At 40.2% G+C, this 17,735-nt stretch overlaps 1 protein-coding gene across 1 annotated transcript in view; it reads right to left on the bottom strand.

Moving 5' to 3' along the window:
- Window positions 1–375: 375 nt before the first annotated feature.
- The window catches only part of LOC115163111 (serine-rich adhesin for platelets), a 217,806-nt gene continuing 200,446 nt past the window's right edge, over window positions 376–17,735 (bottom strand). Inside the window, exons 23-27 of the mRNA XM_029714736.1 lie at window positions 16,790–16,798; window positions 11,866–12,026; window positions 11,487–11,593; window positions 6,188–6,308; window positions 376–1,899 (exon numbers count right to left, since the gene is read on the bottom strand). Of these exons, the coding sequence (XP_029570596.1) occupies window positions 1,834–1,899; window positions 6,188–6,308; window positions 11,487–11,593; window positions 11,866–12,026; window positions 16,790–16,798 (464 nt within the window). The 3' untranslated portion in view covers window positions 376–1,833. The remainder of the gene's footprint in view (window positions 1,900–6,187; window positions 6,309–11,486; window positions 11,594–11,865; window positions 12,027–16,789; window positions 16,799–17,735) is intronic.

Here is a 17,735-nt window from a genome sequence, read left to right as displayed (position 1 = left end):
ACTTTTGTAAGTGTTAAATTCACTCTGTTGAGTGTGAAGGCATATGCACACCACAAAAGTTTAAAAATGAACAGAGGTGTCCTGAAATAAACATATAAACACTGTACACACAGGGACTGTTTCTGTCATTCCCACAGCACTGAGAATCCTAGGTGTGTGTGTGTGTGTGTGTGTGTGTGTGTGTGTGTGTGTGTGTGTGTGTGTGTGTGTGTGTGTGTGTGTGTGTGTGTGTGCAATTTTCATTTTTCTCCTGGGACTCCATTTTCAAATCAGGCGACCCCCACATGGTGTTGCGACCCCTAGGTTGGGAAACGCTGGCCTAATCACTTGAAGGTGTTTGTTGTTTGTTTGTTTTTTCAAAGAAGCCACATCCCATGTTTCTATTGTCATCCTTTATTTCACGTTTCAGATGCTGTACACTATAGCTGTGCAGACCTGGGTTCAAATACTATTAGAAATCAATTCAATTATTTTATCTGTGCTTGATTGATCTCGCCAGGTTTTAACAGATTAATAAAATAGTCCCAAAACTGCAAACTCCACCCATTTGGCACTCTAGGCCAGAACAAACACTCAACATTTGAACCCAGACGAGTAGCAGTGCAGAGCTCTTTTTTCGATTGCTTCCACCTTGTGAACACATCAATTATAACAGGCCTGTGACATAGAGATCCAAAATGTAATTACTTACCTACCCTCAGTACCAACACCTGATTATTACAGGAACAATTACTGTTCATCGTCATTAATATTAAAATAAAATCAAAAAAATAAAATCCCATCACACGTTTTTTTTTCTTCAAGAAAAAATATGACATAAATTACGCCTCACAAAGTATCTGCACGATAACACGATCAAGGGAAGCCATTTAAACACAATATTGTATCAAAATGCAGATATATCTCTATTATAATCATCAGCACAACTTCCTACTTACAAAAAAAGGACGTTTATATTTTGCTACTTCCACATGCAGTTCTCTGTGATCAAGTATATTTCTTATTAACTGAACGATTCATTGATTTATTCTATATATATATATATATATATATATATATGGTTTTCTTTTCGTCTGTGTTTCACTCTCTAGTGTTGAGGATTGAAGACACAGCAGGAGTTGGAAGAGAGAACAGTATTTCCCCATTGTTTGCTGTCATGGCAACCACATCGCATATCAGTCTATCTTCAATCAATCAATGCACTCACCTTTCTCTCTATCACGCACACGCTTTCACACTCGCACCACACACGCCACAAACACACCACAACATGTGTACAAACTGTAAATATGAACTCCAACACAGTCTCATGATTTACATGTAAGCTCATGAGACTGAGTTGTACACTTGTACACACCACACACACACACACATACACCACATACCACACACACCACACACACACACACACACACACACACACACACACACACACACACACACACACACACACACACACACACACACACACACACACTCTCTCTCTCTCTCTCATTTATGATATAGAGTACATTTCCAAACACTCGTTCACCGGATCCCTGATACAGGACATGTGGTACACATCGGCACATCAAAATGTACTGGGTGAAACCCATTGACCCTCCAATACTCTGGGGATGCTGTTGCCAGTAGATACATGTACATAGTCAGTAGTGTATTACATCCAGAGACCACTTTAGCTTCAACTGTCCATCTGTTCAGCTGCCCATCAGTCCAAGTCAAGGTTTGGACGTAAAAGAGAAAACCACGTCCTCTCTCTTTATCTTTCTTCTATTCTTCTACCACTCCTTCCCCTCAGGCCCTGGAGACATGGGCTGGACGTGTTCAGCGTTGCTAGCTCTTTCCCATCTTGGCGATCAGCTCGTCACAGATCTTGGTCAGTTCTTCGATCTCTTTGTTCTTTAAGGAAGAGAGACAAAACCAGGTTAGAGTAGTTCTGTGTTCAATTCGTCAACAAAAATAGTGACAAAAATTTTCGTCAAGCAAAAATTTTGCATTGGTAGGTGATGAGACTATAACTGACTAAATTGGCCCAGAAAAAAAATGTAATTAAACAAGTAATATTTTTTATTTCATTTGAATAAAACAAGACGGGACAAAAGTACCTCTGTGACTAAAATCTGACTACTAAATGGACTGGACAAGAGTTTTTGGAGAGATTGAGAGCTTTTCAGTGATGAGAACAATTCATATATGCACCATAGATGCACAGCGCAGTTCTGGACGGGACACACCCAGCACATCAGCTGGTGAGCTGCAGGAGAGCAAGCGATGAGTGTGGGCAGACAGGCTCCGCCTCTGGTTATACATATCGGGCAGGCAACTCTCTTGCTTCCCTGTAACTAACCAATCACAACCAGCCTTCAAGTTAACCTGGTTAAAAAACACAAGCTGCAAGGGCCTCCCGAGTGGTGCAGTGGTCTAAGGCTGTGCCACTAGAGACCCTGGTTTGAGTCCAGGCTCTGGCGCAGCTGACCAGGACCGGGAGACCCACGGGGCGGAGCACAATTGGCCCAGTGTTGTCTGGGTAAGGGGAGAGTTTGGGGATGTTAGGGGATGTTCTTGTCCCATTGTGGTCTAGTGACTCCTGTGGTGGGCCAGGTGCAGTGCATGCTGACATGGTCGCCAGGTGTACGGTGTTTCCTCCGACACATTGGTGTGGCTGGCTTCCGGGTTAAGTGGGCATTGTGTCAAGAAGCAGTGCGGCTAGGTTGGGTTGTGTTTCGGAGGACGCACGGCTCTCAACCTTTGCCTCTCCCGAGTCCGTATGGGAGTTGCAGCAATGGGACAAGACTGTTTATTTTTTATTTCACCTTTATTTAACCAGGTAAGCTAGTTGAGAACAAGTTCTCATTTACAACTGCGACCTGGCAAAGATAAAGCAAAGCAGTGCGACAGAAACAACAACACAGAATTATATGGAAAAAACAAGCGTACAGTCAACACAATAGGAAAAAAAGAAAGTCTATATACAGTGTGTGCAAATGGCATGAGGAGGTATGGCAATAAATAGGCCATAGTAGCAAAGTAATTACAATTTAGCAGATTAACACTGGAGTGATCGATGAGCAGATGATGATGATGAGCAGATTATGGTGTGTAAGTAGTGATACTGGTGTGCAAAAGAGCAGCAAAGTAAATAAGACCAATATGGGGATGAGGTAGGTAGATTGGGTGGGCTATTTACAGATGGACTATGTACAGCTGCAGCGATCAGTTAGCTAATCAGATAGCTGATGTTTAAAGTTAGTGAGGGAAATGTAAGTCTCCAGCTTCAGCGATTTTTGCAATTCGTTCCAGTCACTGGCAGCAGAGAACTGGAAGGAAAGGCGGCCAAAGGAAGTGTTGGCTTTGGGGATGACCAGTGAGATATACCTGCTGGAGCGCGTGCTACGGGTGGGTGTTGTTATCGTGACCAGTGAGCTGAGATAAGGCAGAGCTTTACCTAGCATAGACTTGTAGATGACCTAGAGCCAGTGGGTCTGGCGACGAATATGTAGCGAGGGCCTGCCGACTAGAGCATACAGGTCGCAGTGGTGGGTGGTATAAGGCGCTTTGGTAACAAAACGGATGGCACTGTGATAGACTGCATCCAATTTGCTGAGTAGAGTGTTGGAAGCTATTTTGTAGATGACATCGCCGAAAGTCGAGGATCGGTAGGATAGTCAGTTTTTACTAGGGTAAGTTTGGCGGCGTGAGTGAAGGAGGCTTTGTTGCAAAATAGAAAGCCGATTCTAGATTTGATTTTGGATTGGAGATGTTTGATATGAGTCTGGAAGGAGAGTTTACAGTCTAGCCAGACACCTAGGTATTTGTAGTTGTCCATGTATTCTAGGTCAGAACTGTCCAGAGTAGTGATGCTGGGCGGGCAGGCGGGTGCGGGCAGCGAATGGTTGAAAAGCATGCATTTGGTTTTGCTAGCGTTTAAGAGGGCAGCGTAGCCTAGTGGTTAGAGTGTTGGACTAGTAACCGAAAGGTTGCAAGATTGAATCCCCGAGCTGACAAGGAACAAATCTGTCGTTCTGCCCCTGAACAAGGCAGTTAATTCACTGTTCCTAGGCCGTCATTGAAAATAAGAATTTGTTCTTAACTGACTTGCCTAGTTAAATAAAGGTACATTTAAAAAATAAGAGCAGTTGGAGGCCATGGAAGGAGAGTTGTATGGCATTGAAGCTCATTTGGAGGTTAGTTAAAGTTAACACAGTGTCCAAAGAAGGGCCAGATGTATACAGAATGGTGTCGTCTGCGTCGAGGTGGATCAGGGAATCACCTGCAGCAAGAGCGACATCGTTGATATATACAGAGAAAAGAGTCGGCCTGAGAATTGAACCCTGTGGTACCCCCATAGAGACTGCCAGAGGTCCGGACAACAGGCCCTCTCATTTTACACACTGAACTCTATCTGCGAAGTAGTTGGTGAACCAGGCGAGGCAGTCATTTGAGAAACCAAGGCTATTGAGTCTGCCAATAAGAATATGGTGATTAACAGAGTCGAAAGCCTTGGCCAGGTCGATGAAGACGTCTGCACAGTACTGTCTTTTATCGATGGCGGTTATGATATCGTTTAGTACTTTGAGCGTGGCTGAGGTGCACCCGTGACCAGCTCGGAAACTGGATTGCACAGCGGAAAAGGTACGGTGGGATTTGAAATGGTCAGTGCTCTGTTTATTAACTTGGCTTTCAAAGACTTTAGAAAGGCAGGGCAGGATGGATATAGGTCTGTAACAGTTTGGGTCTAGAGTGTCACCCCCTTTGAAGAGGGGGATGACCGCGGCAGCTTTCCAATCTTTAGGGATCTCGGACGAAATGAAAGAGAAGTTGAATAGACTGGTAATAGGGGTTGCAACAATGGCGGCTGATAATTTTAGAAAGAGAGGGTCCAGATTGTCTAGCCCGGCTGATTTGACGGGTCCAGGTTTTGCAGCACTTTCAGAACACCTGCTATCTGGATTTGGGTGAAGGAGAAGCTGGGGAGGCTCGGGCAGTAGCTGTGAGGGGTGCGGAGCTGTTGGCCGGGGTTGGGGTAGCCAGGAGGAAAGCATGGCCAGCCTTAGAGAAATGCTTAAACTGTAACTACCAATTGGATACCACGAAAAAGGGGTAAACATTTATTTTTAAACGAACACACGCTGCTACAGGAAATTAAAAACAATTTTAATAGTAAAACAACAGTCTAGATGTTTTTCTCTCCCTGGAGTATAGAAGAGTAGGCTGTCTTTGAATTTGTAGTATCGATCCTCCCACTTTCCCCACAGCATTTCATAGCCAGGTTCTGTTGCCTAAGTAGCCAAGTATCCTTTTTTTCCTCAGAGGAAAACGGTGCGATTCCCTTACCGTTTAAAAGATACAACCCATAATACCACCGCTATGTGTTTTTCTTTCCAAATCGTGCATTGTGTCGGGCCGCATTTTAAATTCATAAAGCATATAACGCGCCGTTCTAAAACAAGCCTACTTACGGACCCGGACAGTTAACCATTCATTTAGGTTGTGGACCCAGTGTCTCAGACTTAAATCATTATTCAAATGACAAAATAGTGACTTAACACTTAATGATATTTTAGGCAAAATGAATAAGATAAGACAAAAAAGAGTGGCAGAACTGGGATCCATTACAGTCTGTCATGTTTAGTAGGTCTGCAGACTTCCATCTTGCCTAGGTTTTTGCTCAAAGGGCTAACACAGTCTATTGGCATGCATGACACCTGGCTTCTAATCCATTCTGTCACATACAGATGTAGGATCTTAATATGAGCCAGTTTGCTACAACTGGAAAATATTCCTGCAACAACAGGAAACGTGAATTATTATGTGGATTATAATGTTTTTGTAGGGCTTGATACCTTTTTCGTAAGGGAAAATTAAGTGTGAAATCTCAAAGTGGAAATTACTCAGAAGCCATTTTAAACCTCAACAACACATCACGTTTTCCATTTCCTAAACTGCAGTAACGTTCTCCTGCAACAGGGTGATCAAATTAAGATCTTTCATTTGTATAATGCAACATCCTGAAGACGTGTGGGCTAACAGGAGACCTCAGTTTGAATTCTGTGTCCGTCACATATAATGCGTGCATCCTGGGGTTTGTATTGACAAAGCATTCTTATCTAGGGCTTCATGGTCCCCCCCTGTCCATGAAATCTTATCCATTGTGATATAAAAGGCCAAACTGATCCAAGATCAGTACCTTCTGCTCAAGAGTTCTCTCCAGTGAGTCCACTTTCATGGTCTCCTTCCTGAGAGAGGCCTGGTACGCTGCTGTCTCCTGACGGGACTTCATCCTCACCTGGGCGATGTCAGAGTTCGCCCTGAGATACACAAACAGGATGTTAGTGTCATGGTGGACAGAACATACAGGATGTTAGTGTCATGGTGGACAGAACATACAGGATGTTAGTGTCATGGTGGTCAGAACATACAGGATGTTAGTGTCATGGTGGTCAGAACATACAGGATGTTAGTGTCATGGTGGTCAGAACATACAGGATGTTAGTGTCATGGTGGTCAGAACATACAGGATATTAGTGTCATGGTGGTCAGAACACACAGGATGTTAGTGTCATGGTGGTCAGAACATACAGGATGTTAGTGTCATGGTGGACAGAACATACAGGATGTTAGTGTCATGGTGGTCAGAACATACAGGATGTTAGTGTCATGGTGGTCAGAACATACAGGATGTTAGTGTCATGGTGGTCAGAACATACAGGATGTTAGTGTCATGGTGGACAGAACATACAGGATGTTAGTGTGATGGTGGTCGGAATATACAGGATGTTAGTGTCATGGTGGTCAGAACATACAGGATGTTAGTGTCATGGTGGTCAGAACATACAGGATGTTAGTGTCATGGTGGTCAGAACATACAGGATGTTAGTGTCATGGTGGTCAGAACATACAGGATGTTAGTGTCATGGTGGACAGAACATACAGGATGTTAGTGTCATGGTGGTCAGAACATACAGGATGTTAGTGTCATGGTGGTCAGAACATACAGGATGTTAGTGTCATGGTGGTCAGAACATACAGGATGTTAGTGTCATGGTGGACTGAACATACAGGATGTTAGTGTCATGGTGGTCAGAACATACAGGATGTTAGTGTCATGGTGGTCAGAACATACAGGATGTTAGTGTCATGGTGGTCAGAACATACAGGATGTTAGTGTCATGGTGGACAGAACATACAGGATGTTAGTGTCATGGTGGTCAGAACATACAGGATGTTAGTGTCATGGTGGACAGAACATACAGGATGTTAGTGTCATGGTGGTCAGAACATACAGGATGTTAGTGTCATGGTGGTCAGAACATACAGGATGTTAGTGTCATGGTGGTCAGAACATACAGGATGTTAGTGTCATGGTGGTCAGAACATACAGGATGTTAGTGTCATGGTGGTCAGAACATACAGGATGTTAGTGTCATGGTGGTCAGAACATACAGGATGTTAGTGTCATGGTGGTCAGAACATACAGGATGTTAGTGTCATGGTGGTCAGAAGATACAGGATGTTAGTGTTATGGTGGTCAGAACATACAGGATGTTAGTGTCATGGTGGACAGAACATACAGGATGTTAGTGTCATGGTGGTCAGAACATACAGGTGCTCATCTGATCACCTCTATCAACAACAAGGAACTGGATCGCAGTTATATAATTATATTGTTATAATATCTGTTTACAGTAGGCTGGTTGAGATTCTATAATATCTGTGTACAGTAGGCTGGTTGAGATTCTATAATATCTGTGTACAGTAGGCTGGTTGAGATTCTATAATATCTGTACAGTAGGCTGGTTGAGATTCTATATTAATATTAACTGTGTACAGTAGGCTGGTTGAGATTCTATAATATCTGTGTACAGTAGGCTGGTTGAGATTCTATAATATCTGTGTACAGTAGGCTGGTTGAGATTCTATAATATCTGTGTACAGTAGGCTGGTTGAGATTCTATAATATCTGTGTACAGTAGGCTGGTTGAGATTCTATAATATCTGTGTACAGTAGGCTGGTTGAGATTCTATAATATCTGTGTGCAGTAGGCTGGTTGAGATTCTATATTAACTGTGTACAGTAGGCTGGTTGAGAATCTATAATATCTGTGTACAGTAGACTGGTTGAGATTCTATAATATCTGTGTAAAGTAGGCTGGTTGAGATTCTATAATATCTGTGTACAGTAGTCTGGTTGAGATTCTATAATATCTGTGTACAGTAGGCTGGTTGAGATTCTATAATATCTGTGTTCAGTAGCCTGGTTGAGATTCTATAATATCTGTGTACAGTAGGCTGGTTGAGATTCTATAATATCTGTGTACAGTAGGCTGGTTGAGATTCTATAATATCTGTGTTCAGTAGGCTGGTTGAAATTCTATAATATCTGTGTACAGTAGACTGGTTGAGATTCTATAATATCTGTGTACAGTAGACTGGTTGAGATTCTATAATATCTGTGTACAGTAGGCTGGTTGAGATTCTATAATATCTGTGTACAGTAGGATGGTTGAGATTCTATAATATCTGTGTACAGTAGACTGGTTGAGATTCTATAATATCGGTACAGTAGGCTGGTTGAGATTCTATATTAATATTAACTGTGTACAGTAGGCTGGTTGAGATCCTATAACATCTGTGTACAGTAGGCTGGTTGAGATTCTATAATATCTGTGTACAGTAGGCTGGTTGAGATTCTATAATATCTGTGTACAGTAGGCTGGTTGAGATTCTATAATATCTGTGTACAGTAGGCTGGTTGAGATTCTATAATATCTGTGTGCAGTAGGCTCGTTGAGACTCTATAATATATGTGTACAGTAGGCTGGTTGAGATTCTATAATATCTGTGTTCAGAAGGCTGGTTGAGATTCTATAATATCTGTGTACAGTAGGCTGGTTGAGATTCTATAATATCTGTGTACAGTAGGCTGTTTGAGATTCTATTATATCTGTGTACAGTAGGCTGGTTGAGATTCTATAATATCTGTGTACAGTAGGCTGGTTGAGATTCTATAATATCTGTGTACAGTTGGCGGGTTGACATTCTATATTAACTGTGTACAGTAGCCTGGTTGAGATTCTATAATATCTGTGTACAGTAGACTGGTTGAGATTCTATATTAACTGTGTACAGTAGGCTGGTTGAGATTCTATATTAACTGTGTACAGTAGACTGGTTGAGATTCTATAATATCTGTGTTCAGAAGGCTGGTTGAGATTCTATAATATCTGTGTACAGTAGTCTGGTTGAGATTCTATAATATCTGTGTACAGTAGACTGGTTGAGATTCTATAATATCTGTGTTCAGTAGCCTGGTTGAGATTCTATAATATCTGTGTACAGTAGGCTGGTTGAGATTCTATATTAACTGTGTACAGTTGGCTGGTTGAGATTCTATAATATCTGTGTACAGTAGGCTGGTTGAGAATCTATAATATCTGTGTACAGTAGGCTGGTTGAGATTCTATATTAACTGTGTACAGTAGGCTGGTTGAGATTCTATAATATCTGTGTACAGTAGGCTGGTTGAGATTCTATAATATGTGTACAGTAGGCTGGTTGAGATTCTATATTAACTGTGTACAGTAGGCTGGTTGAGATTCTATAATATCTGTGTACAGTAGGCTGGTTGAGATTCTATAATATGTGTACAGTAGGCTGGTTGAGATTCTATAATATCTGTGTACAGTAGGCTGGTTGAGATTCTATAATATCTGTGTACAGTAGGCTGGTTGAGATTCTATAATATCTGTGTACAGTAGGCTGGTTGAGATTCTATAATATCTGTGTACAGTAGGCTGGTTGAGATTCTATAATATCTGCGTACAATAGGCTGGTTGAAATTCTATAATATATGTGTACAGTAGGCTGGTTGAGATTCTATAATATCTGTGTACAGTAGACTGGTTGAGATTCTATAATATCTGTGTACAGTAGGCTGGTTGAGATTCTATAATATCTGTGTACAGTAGGCTGGTTGACATTCTATAATATCTGTTTACAGTAGGCTGGTTGAGATTCTATAATATCTGTGTACAGTAGGCTGGTTGAGATTCTATAATATCTGTGTACAGTAGGCTGGTTGAGATTCTATAATATCTGTGTACAGTAGGCTGGTTGAGATTCTATAATATCTGTGTACAGTATGCTGGTTGAGATTCTATAATATCTGTGTACAGTAAGCTGGTTGAGATTCTATATTAATATTAACTGTGTACAGTAGGCTGGTTGAGATTCTATAATATCTGTGTACAGTAGGCTGGTTGAGATTTTATAATATCTGTGTACAGTAGGCTGGTTGAGATTCTATATTAATATTAACTGTGTACAGTAGGCTGGTTGAGATTCTATAATATCTGTGTACAGTAGGCTGGTTGAGATTCTATAATATCTGTGTACAGTAGGCTGGTTGAAATTCTATAATATCTGTGTGCAGTAGGCTGGTTGAGATTCTATAATATCTGTGTACAGTAGGCTGGTTGAGATTCTATAATATCTGTGTACAGTAGGCTGGTTGAGATTCTATAATATCTGTGTACAGTAGGCTGGTTGACATTCTATAATATCTGTGTACAGTAGGCTGGTTGAGATTCTATAATATCTGTGTACAGTAGGCTGGTTGAGATTCTATAATATCTGTGTACAGTAGGCTGGTTGAGATTCTATAATATCTGTGTACAGTATGCTGGTTGAGATTCTATAATATCTGTGTACAGTAAGCTGGTTGAGATTCTATATTAATATTAACTGTGTACAGTAGGCTGGTTGAGATTCTATAATATCTGTGTACAGTAGGCTGGTTGAGATTTTATAATATCTGTGTACAGTAGTCTGGTTGAGATTCTATATTAATATTAACTGTGTACAGTAGGCTGGTTGAGATTCTATAATATCTGTGTACAGTAGGCTGGTTGAGATTCTATAATATCTGTGTACAGTATGCTGGTTGAGATTCTATAATATCTGTGTACAGTAAGCTGGTTGAGATTCTATATTAATATTAACTGTGTACAGTAGGCTGGTTGAGATTCTATAATATCTGTGTACAGTAAGCTGGTTGAGATTCTATATTAATATTAACTGTGTACAGTAGGCTGGTTGAGATTCTATAATATCTGTGTACAGTATGCTGGTTGAGATTTTATAATATCTGTGTACAGTAGGCTGGTTGAGATTCTATATTAATATTAACTGTGTACAGTAGGCTGGTTGAGATTCTATAATATCTGTGTAGGGTAGGCTGGTTGAGATTCTATAATATCTGTGTACAGTAGGCTGGTTGAGATTCTATAATATCTATGTACAGTAGACTGGTTGAAATTCTATAATATCTGTGGTTCTCTATATCTTTCTGTTTTGATTTAATTTAGTGTATTGAGACCGTATGATAATCCACTATAAATGAAGTTTGACTTGGTTGAATATGTATGAGTTCTAACATGCTTTGAATGTCACGACGAGCACAACCAGAGTGTGTGAGGTGCACTCACTTGTCTAGTTTCTCCTCGGCATGGATCTTCAGGGCCTGGTAACGTTGTTCCTCCTTACGGACCCTGGACAGGTACTCCTGAGCACACTTCTTCAACACCTCCTCATTCTGTTGGAGAGACAGAAAAGTTTTCACTTGCAAAGATCCTGTTTTGTGATTGGTCTAATTCTGTTGAATGCACAGATTGGAAGTAATTCTAGATAAGAGCATCTACTAAATCACTAGAAGGTTTTCAGTAAGCAGACAACGTTATCATCGACATTGATTTACAGCCATTAGCAGTGTGTGCGGTAGTAAGGTTGGTTGGTGTTTGTGTGTGTCTGTGCATGTGTCTGTGTGTAGGTGTGTGTTCGTCTTTGTGTGTTCATGTGTGTACCCACCTTACGGTAGCCCTCGAGGACATCCTTCAGCTTCTCATATCGTCTGAACAGTTCAGCCAGACTCTTCTCTACTGAGTTGAGGTCTGAAAGAGCCTGGTCCTTCTCTACGACCAGCTGCTGGATGGTGTGGTGAGACAGAGACTTATCCTTCTGCTCATCGTCTGGAAGGAGGGGGGGAGGAGAGAGAGATGAGTTGGAAGGAGGGAGGATATAGAGAGGAGAGAGAGAGAAAGAGAGAGAGGGGAGAGAGAGAGAGAGAAAGGAGAGAGGAGAGAGAGAAAGCGAGAGAGGAGAGAGAGAGAGAGTGAGAGGAGGGGAAGGAGGGAGGATAGAGAGGAGAGAAAGCAGAGAGAAAGGAGAGAGAGATAGAGAGAAAGCAGAGAGAAAGCAGAGAAAGAGAGAGAGCGAGAGAGAAAGAGAAAGGAGAGAGGAGAGAGAGAAAGCGAAAGGAGAGAGAGAGAAAGAGAGAGAAAGCGAAAGGAGAGAGAAAGAGAGAGAGAGAGAGAGAGAGTGAGAGGAGGGGAATGGGGGAGGATAGAGAGGAGAGAAATCAGAGAGAGAGAAAGCAGAGAGAGAAAGGAGAGAGAGCGATAAAACAGAGAGAAAGCAGAGAGAGAGCGAGAGAAAGAAAGAGAGAGTAGGGGGAGGAGGGAGGATATAGATTAGATTGTATTCCTGGTACTTCACACACAGACACTAACACATTTGCTCATACACATTCTCATACGGAAAAAAGCCAAGCCATACACACACACACGCACACGCAGACACGGACGGACAGACACACAATCACACACACACTTGCTCATACGCATATCAACATACACAACCCACATGCTTACTTACACACACACACAGATTTGAAATCAATAAAAACACAGTAGGTTCCTACAGTAGATAATGACACCTGCATTAGGGACATTTTAGCATGAATGCAATATTGACAAAGCTTGTATTTCTGGTGTGAAGCGTGCAGACAGAACAAACACTGAACGATGAGTGAAATGAACGAGATCCAGACTTCGGGAAAGAGCAACACACTGACATTGTAACGTTCCAACCATATTCGAGCAGTGGTTAGCGAGTTAGCGAGTTTACAGGCTGGGAGACCAGGGTGATGGTAGAAAATTAACATTCCATTTTCTGGCGAACAGAATCATTTTAGAGTGGCTTTTTTACATAACAGTGCTGTCTAATTTGAGTATGTTTTCTGTCCTCAGATATGGAAAGCTATGAAAGCCTGTTTGCAGATAAAGAGAGAGGTCCCAACGAATGGCACAAGAGACTAAGGGTATGTCGTATATGCCTTGGGTTATATGTCTAGGCTTACCTACAGTATGTTAGCAAATGTTGTTTACAAAAACACAGTTAAACACAATGTATGAACCTATTACTGGAGTCATCCAACCCTGTTAGAGGTCTGCTGGATGAAGAGGGTTATGTTCCGGCCCAGCAATAACACACCTAATTCAACTTATCAAATCTAGTTAAGTTGATAATCAAGTGTGCTTATTGCTGGGCTGGAATATAAATCTGCTCAGCCAGTAGATCAGGGATCAGTGGAACAACGTTGGCCACCGTTGGTATGTAGTTTTATTTGTTCATCTAAAATGATGCTTTACTGATAACAGACTACTTGTTACTACTCAATTATCTATTGTTGTTTACACTAACATGTCTAATCTTTACATACCAGTTATCTATTGTTGTTTACACTAACATGTCTAATCTTTACATACCAGTTATCTATTGTTGTTTACACTAACATGTCTAATCTTTACATGCCAGTTATCTATTGTTGTTTACTCTAACATGTCTAATCTTTACATGCCAGTTATCTATTGTTGTTTACTCTAACATGTCTAATCTTTACATACCAGTTATCTATTGTTGTTTACACTAATGTCTAATCTTTACATGCCAGTTATCTATTGTTGTTTACACTAATGTCTAATCTTTACATACCAGTTAACTATTGTTATTTACACTAATGTCTAATCTTTACATGCCAGTTATCTATTGTTGTTTACACTAATGTCTAATCTTTTCATGCCAGTTATCTATTGTTGTTTACACTAATGTCTAATCTTTACATACCAGTTTCCTATTGTTGTTTACACTAACATGTCTAATCTTTACATACCAGTTATCTACTGTTGTTTACACTAACATGTCTAATCTTTACATACCAGTTATCTATTGTTGTTTACACTAATGTCTAATCTTTACATACCAGTTATCTACTGTTGTTTACACTAACATGTCTAATCTTTACATACCAGTTATCTATTGTTGTTTACACTAACACGTCTAATCTTTACATACCAGTTATCTACTGTTGTTTACACTAGCATGTCTAATCTTTACATACCAGTTATCTATTGTTGTTTACACTAATGTCTAATCTTTACATACCAGTTATCTACTGTTGTTTACACTAATGTCTAATCTTTACATACCAGTTATCTACTGTTGTTTACACTGTCTAATCTTTACATACCAGTTATCTACTGTTGTTTACACTAACATGTCTAATCTTTACCTACCAGTTATCTATTGTTGTTTACACTAACATGTCTAATCTTTACCTACCAGTTATCTATTGTTGTTTACACTAACATGTCTAATCTTTACACACCAGTTATCTATTGTTGTTTACACTAACATGTGTAATCTTTACATGCCAGTTATCTATTGTTGTTTACACTAATGTCTAATCTTTACATACCAGTTAACTATTGTTATTTACACTAATGTCTAATCTTTACATGCCAGTTATCTATTGTTGTTTACACTAATGTCTAATCTTTACATACCAGTTTCCTATTGTTGTTTACACTAACATGTCTAATCTTTACATGCCAGTTATCTTATTTGTAAATGTTGATGAAAGTGATGAAGTGTCAATTCTTTGAAGTGAAGTGTTTAAACTTGTTTAATTGTTAAAACTATTATTCAAAATTAACTAGTGTCAATGTTGATTAATCACATATCACAATCCTGCAATAAAAAGGGGCAAGGGGATCTGTCTCTAATGTGTCTGTGTTGTATTCTAAAATGAACATTTGTAAGATCTCCAATCTGTTTTATTTGATTGTCACTCTCTCTCTCTCTCAGTATATCAGCTATGTGAATCCATTGTGCAGCTTATCATATGACATGCATCGCCAACGCAGCCATAGGCCTACAGTACGATGGCATTACTGGCTTTATGGGCATCTGTCATCTGAAGCAGATAATAGCTCAACACACATATTGGTTACATGTTGAGCTCTATGTTGTCAATTTAAAATGATAACATTAGACAATGTATATGAGGCAGACCATATACCAGATTGTGTACATGCCTTTTAAGTGCTGGCATATACAATTGTTTAGTGCAAATCCAACCCTTGTAATGTAGGTACAGTATGACAATAAGGAGATGACAGTCAGGCTACAGGAGATGAGCATTACAGCTAACCTTTAGGCTACAGGAAATGAGCATTACAGCTAACCTTTAGGCTACAGGAAATGAGCATTACAGCTAACATTTAAACTACAGGCGATTAGCATTACAGCTAACAGTTAAACTACAGTTGATTAGCATTACAGCTAACATTTTATGAGGTTCATTTTAATTGATTGAATTCATTTTAGCAATGTTGCTTGCAAAATGATTGCAGTTGTTCCCATAGATAGACAGTACATGGTTGCTCTATATATCACTGACCCCGAATAAGCTAGCGACTGGGCTAACACAGCTAACCTTTTAGGTCAATAATATGCTATTTTTATTAACATTTTGCTGGCTTTATAATCGTGAGAGAAATTTTACTAACTAGTAGCTAGCTAGTTAGTTATACCTAGGTAGCTTACAAGTTTAGTTGACTTTTCTCAAAACAAACCTTATTGTGGCTAGCTACTTCTTGTCCCTCATTCTAGCTTTTACAGCCAATTATCACTTCAGAAACGTCCTCCACAAAATATTAATATAGCCAGCATTGAAGACCATTTCTCCCTTCTTGCTGCAGCTTTAACTCATCTCGAAACAACAGAGAAGCGAGCTGCAAACATTCTAAAATGGTTTGAAAACCAGTGCACTGCAAACATTCTAAAATGGTTTAAAAACCAGCGCACTGCAAACGTTCTAAAACGGTTTGAAAACCAGTGCACTGCAAACGTTCTAAAATGGTTTGAAAACCAGCGCACTGCAAACGTTCTAAAATGGTTTGAAAACCAGTGCAATGCAAACGTTCTAAAATGGTTTAAAAACCAGCGCACTGCAAACGTTCTAAAATGGTACTGCGAACCTTCTAAAATGGTTAGAAAACAAACGTGCTGCAAACTTGCTAAAATGTTTTGTCCCCATTGGTTGTTTTGTTGTTATGTTTAGTCCTTACTACGGCACTCGGAGGAACAAGGCATTTGATTGGTTTGACGTGTTGTGAGGGTTCACTGATTTACATCCAGTCCCGACCCCTCTTTAGCTGATTTATGAACTTCCGACGAAGCTAAGGTTTAACTAACTAATACTGCCAAGCTCACGTACGATCTTCAAGGACCTATACACACAGAACATGGACATTGTGTGTGTGTGTGTGTGTGTGTGTGTGTGTGTGTGTGTGTGTGTGTGTGTGTGTGTGTGTGTGTGTGTGTGTGTGAGGGAGAGCGAGAGAGTTAAGGTTCCTGCTATGTACTTCAGGGGAAGAACAGAACAGAAGGGCCACGCTTTACATAGTGTCCTACGTGAAAGTCTTGCTTATGGAAATCTGGTGTTGTGTATAAACTAACGAAGGTACACTTTCACCAGTTAGCTCACAAAGAAGTCTGGAAAAATAAAAGACAACAGAAATGGGAAGATGAATGTCACTTCTATCGCTCTTTGACAGACGGATGTGATCTGAAGACACAAACAACTAAAGGTAGAGTCCTCGATACTCACCTGGCAGCCCTGTTAAAGAGGGTTTACACAAAAGGAGCAGCAGAACACAAAAGAAGGGTTTGTGTTATAAATCGAGCATGGGAGGGCAGCAGGACACATGGGTTGGGGTCAATCCATTTGAAATTAAATTAAAATTCAACATTTTAAAACGTGTCTCATAACCCAGGTTTCCATCCAATTGGCGACAGATTTTCATACGAATATTCTAAAATCTATATCAATAAAATATGCATATTTTCCCACCAGAGATGAGTTTCCATCAAGTTGACTTGTTACGGATAAAAGTCCGTACACATGTACCGAATAAAAAATACAAGTTAAATGGGTTTCCATATAATTCTACTGAGCTACATGCAGTTAGATGTCATTATAGGTGAAAATTGAAAAACAGGGTCCGATCCTTAAGAGGTTTTAAATGGGTTTCCATATAATTTAACTCTACTGATGGTTTTCCATCATATAGTGAATGTGCTCACTCTGGTATTGGCAGGTGTGCTCTAGCCAACAGTTTGCAGATACGGTGTGGGTTGGCTAGTCTACATAATGAGATTATTATGGACAAAAGAGCGAGATTATTTTAATTTGTCAAACGGCAGCCAAACATCAATCATCATGTCACCAGAATAAGACCCTCTGTATTTACTGGAGAGGGGCATCAAGCTCGTCACCGAGCACATTCACCACCCTGTGACGCTCATCATCATTTATTTAATCTGTAGTTTAATAAACTGCATGGTTTCCTGAGTCGTAGTGGGAGGACCACAAAACACGTCATCACGTGACTCCAAGTTTACTTCCATATGATGGCTATTATATCAATATTTGCGCATAAAAGCATTTCCATTTCATGCATAATTTATTTTACAGACACAAAAAGATCCCGCCTTGTCTAGAGTATTTTGTTTTGTTGACATTTGGAAAGTTTACCGACAAATGTGTTGCTTCC

This window comes from Salmo trutta, chromosome 2 (genome assembly GCF_901001165.1).
Source record: "Salmo trutta chromosome 2, fSalTru1.1, whole genome shotgun sequence".
In the NCBI taxonomy this organism is placed as follows: domain Eukaryota; kingdom Metazoa; phylum Chordata; class Actinopteri; order Salmoniformes; family Salmonidae; genus Salmo; species Salmo trutta.
The sequence above is the reverse complement of the archived record's forward strand: the minus strand, read 5'-3'. Positions and strand labels throughout refer to the sequence as shown.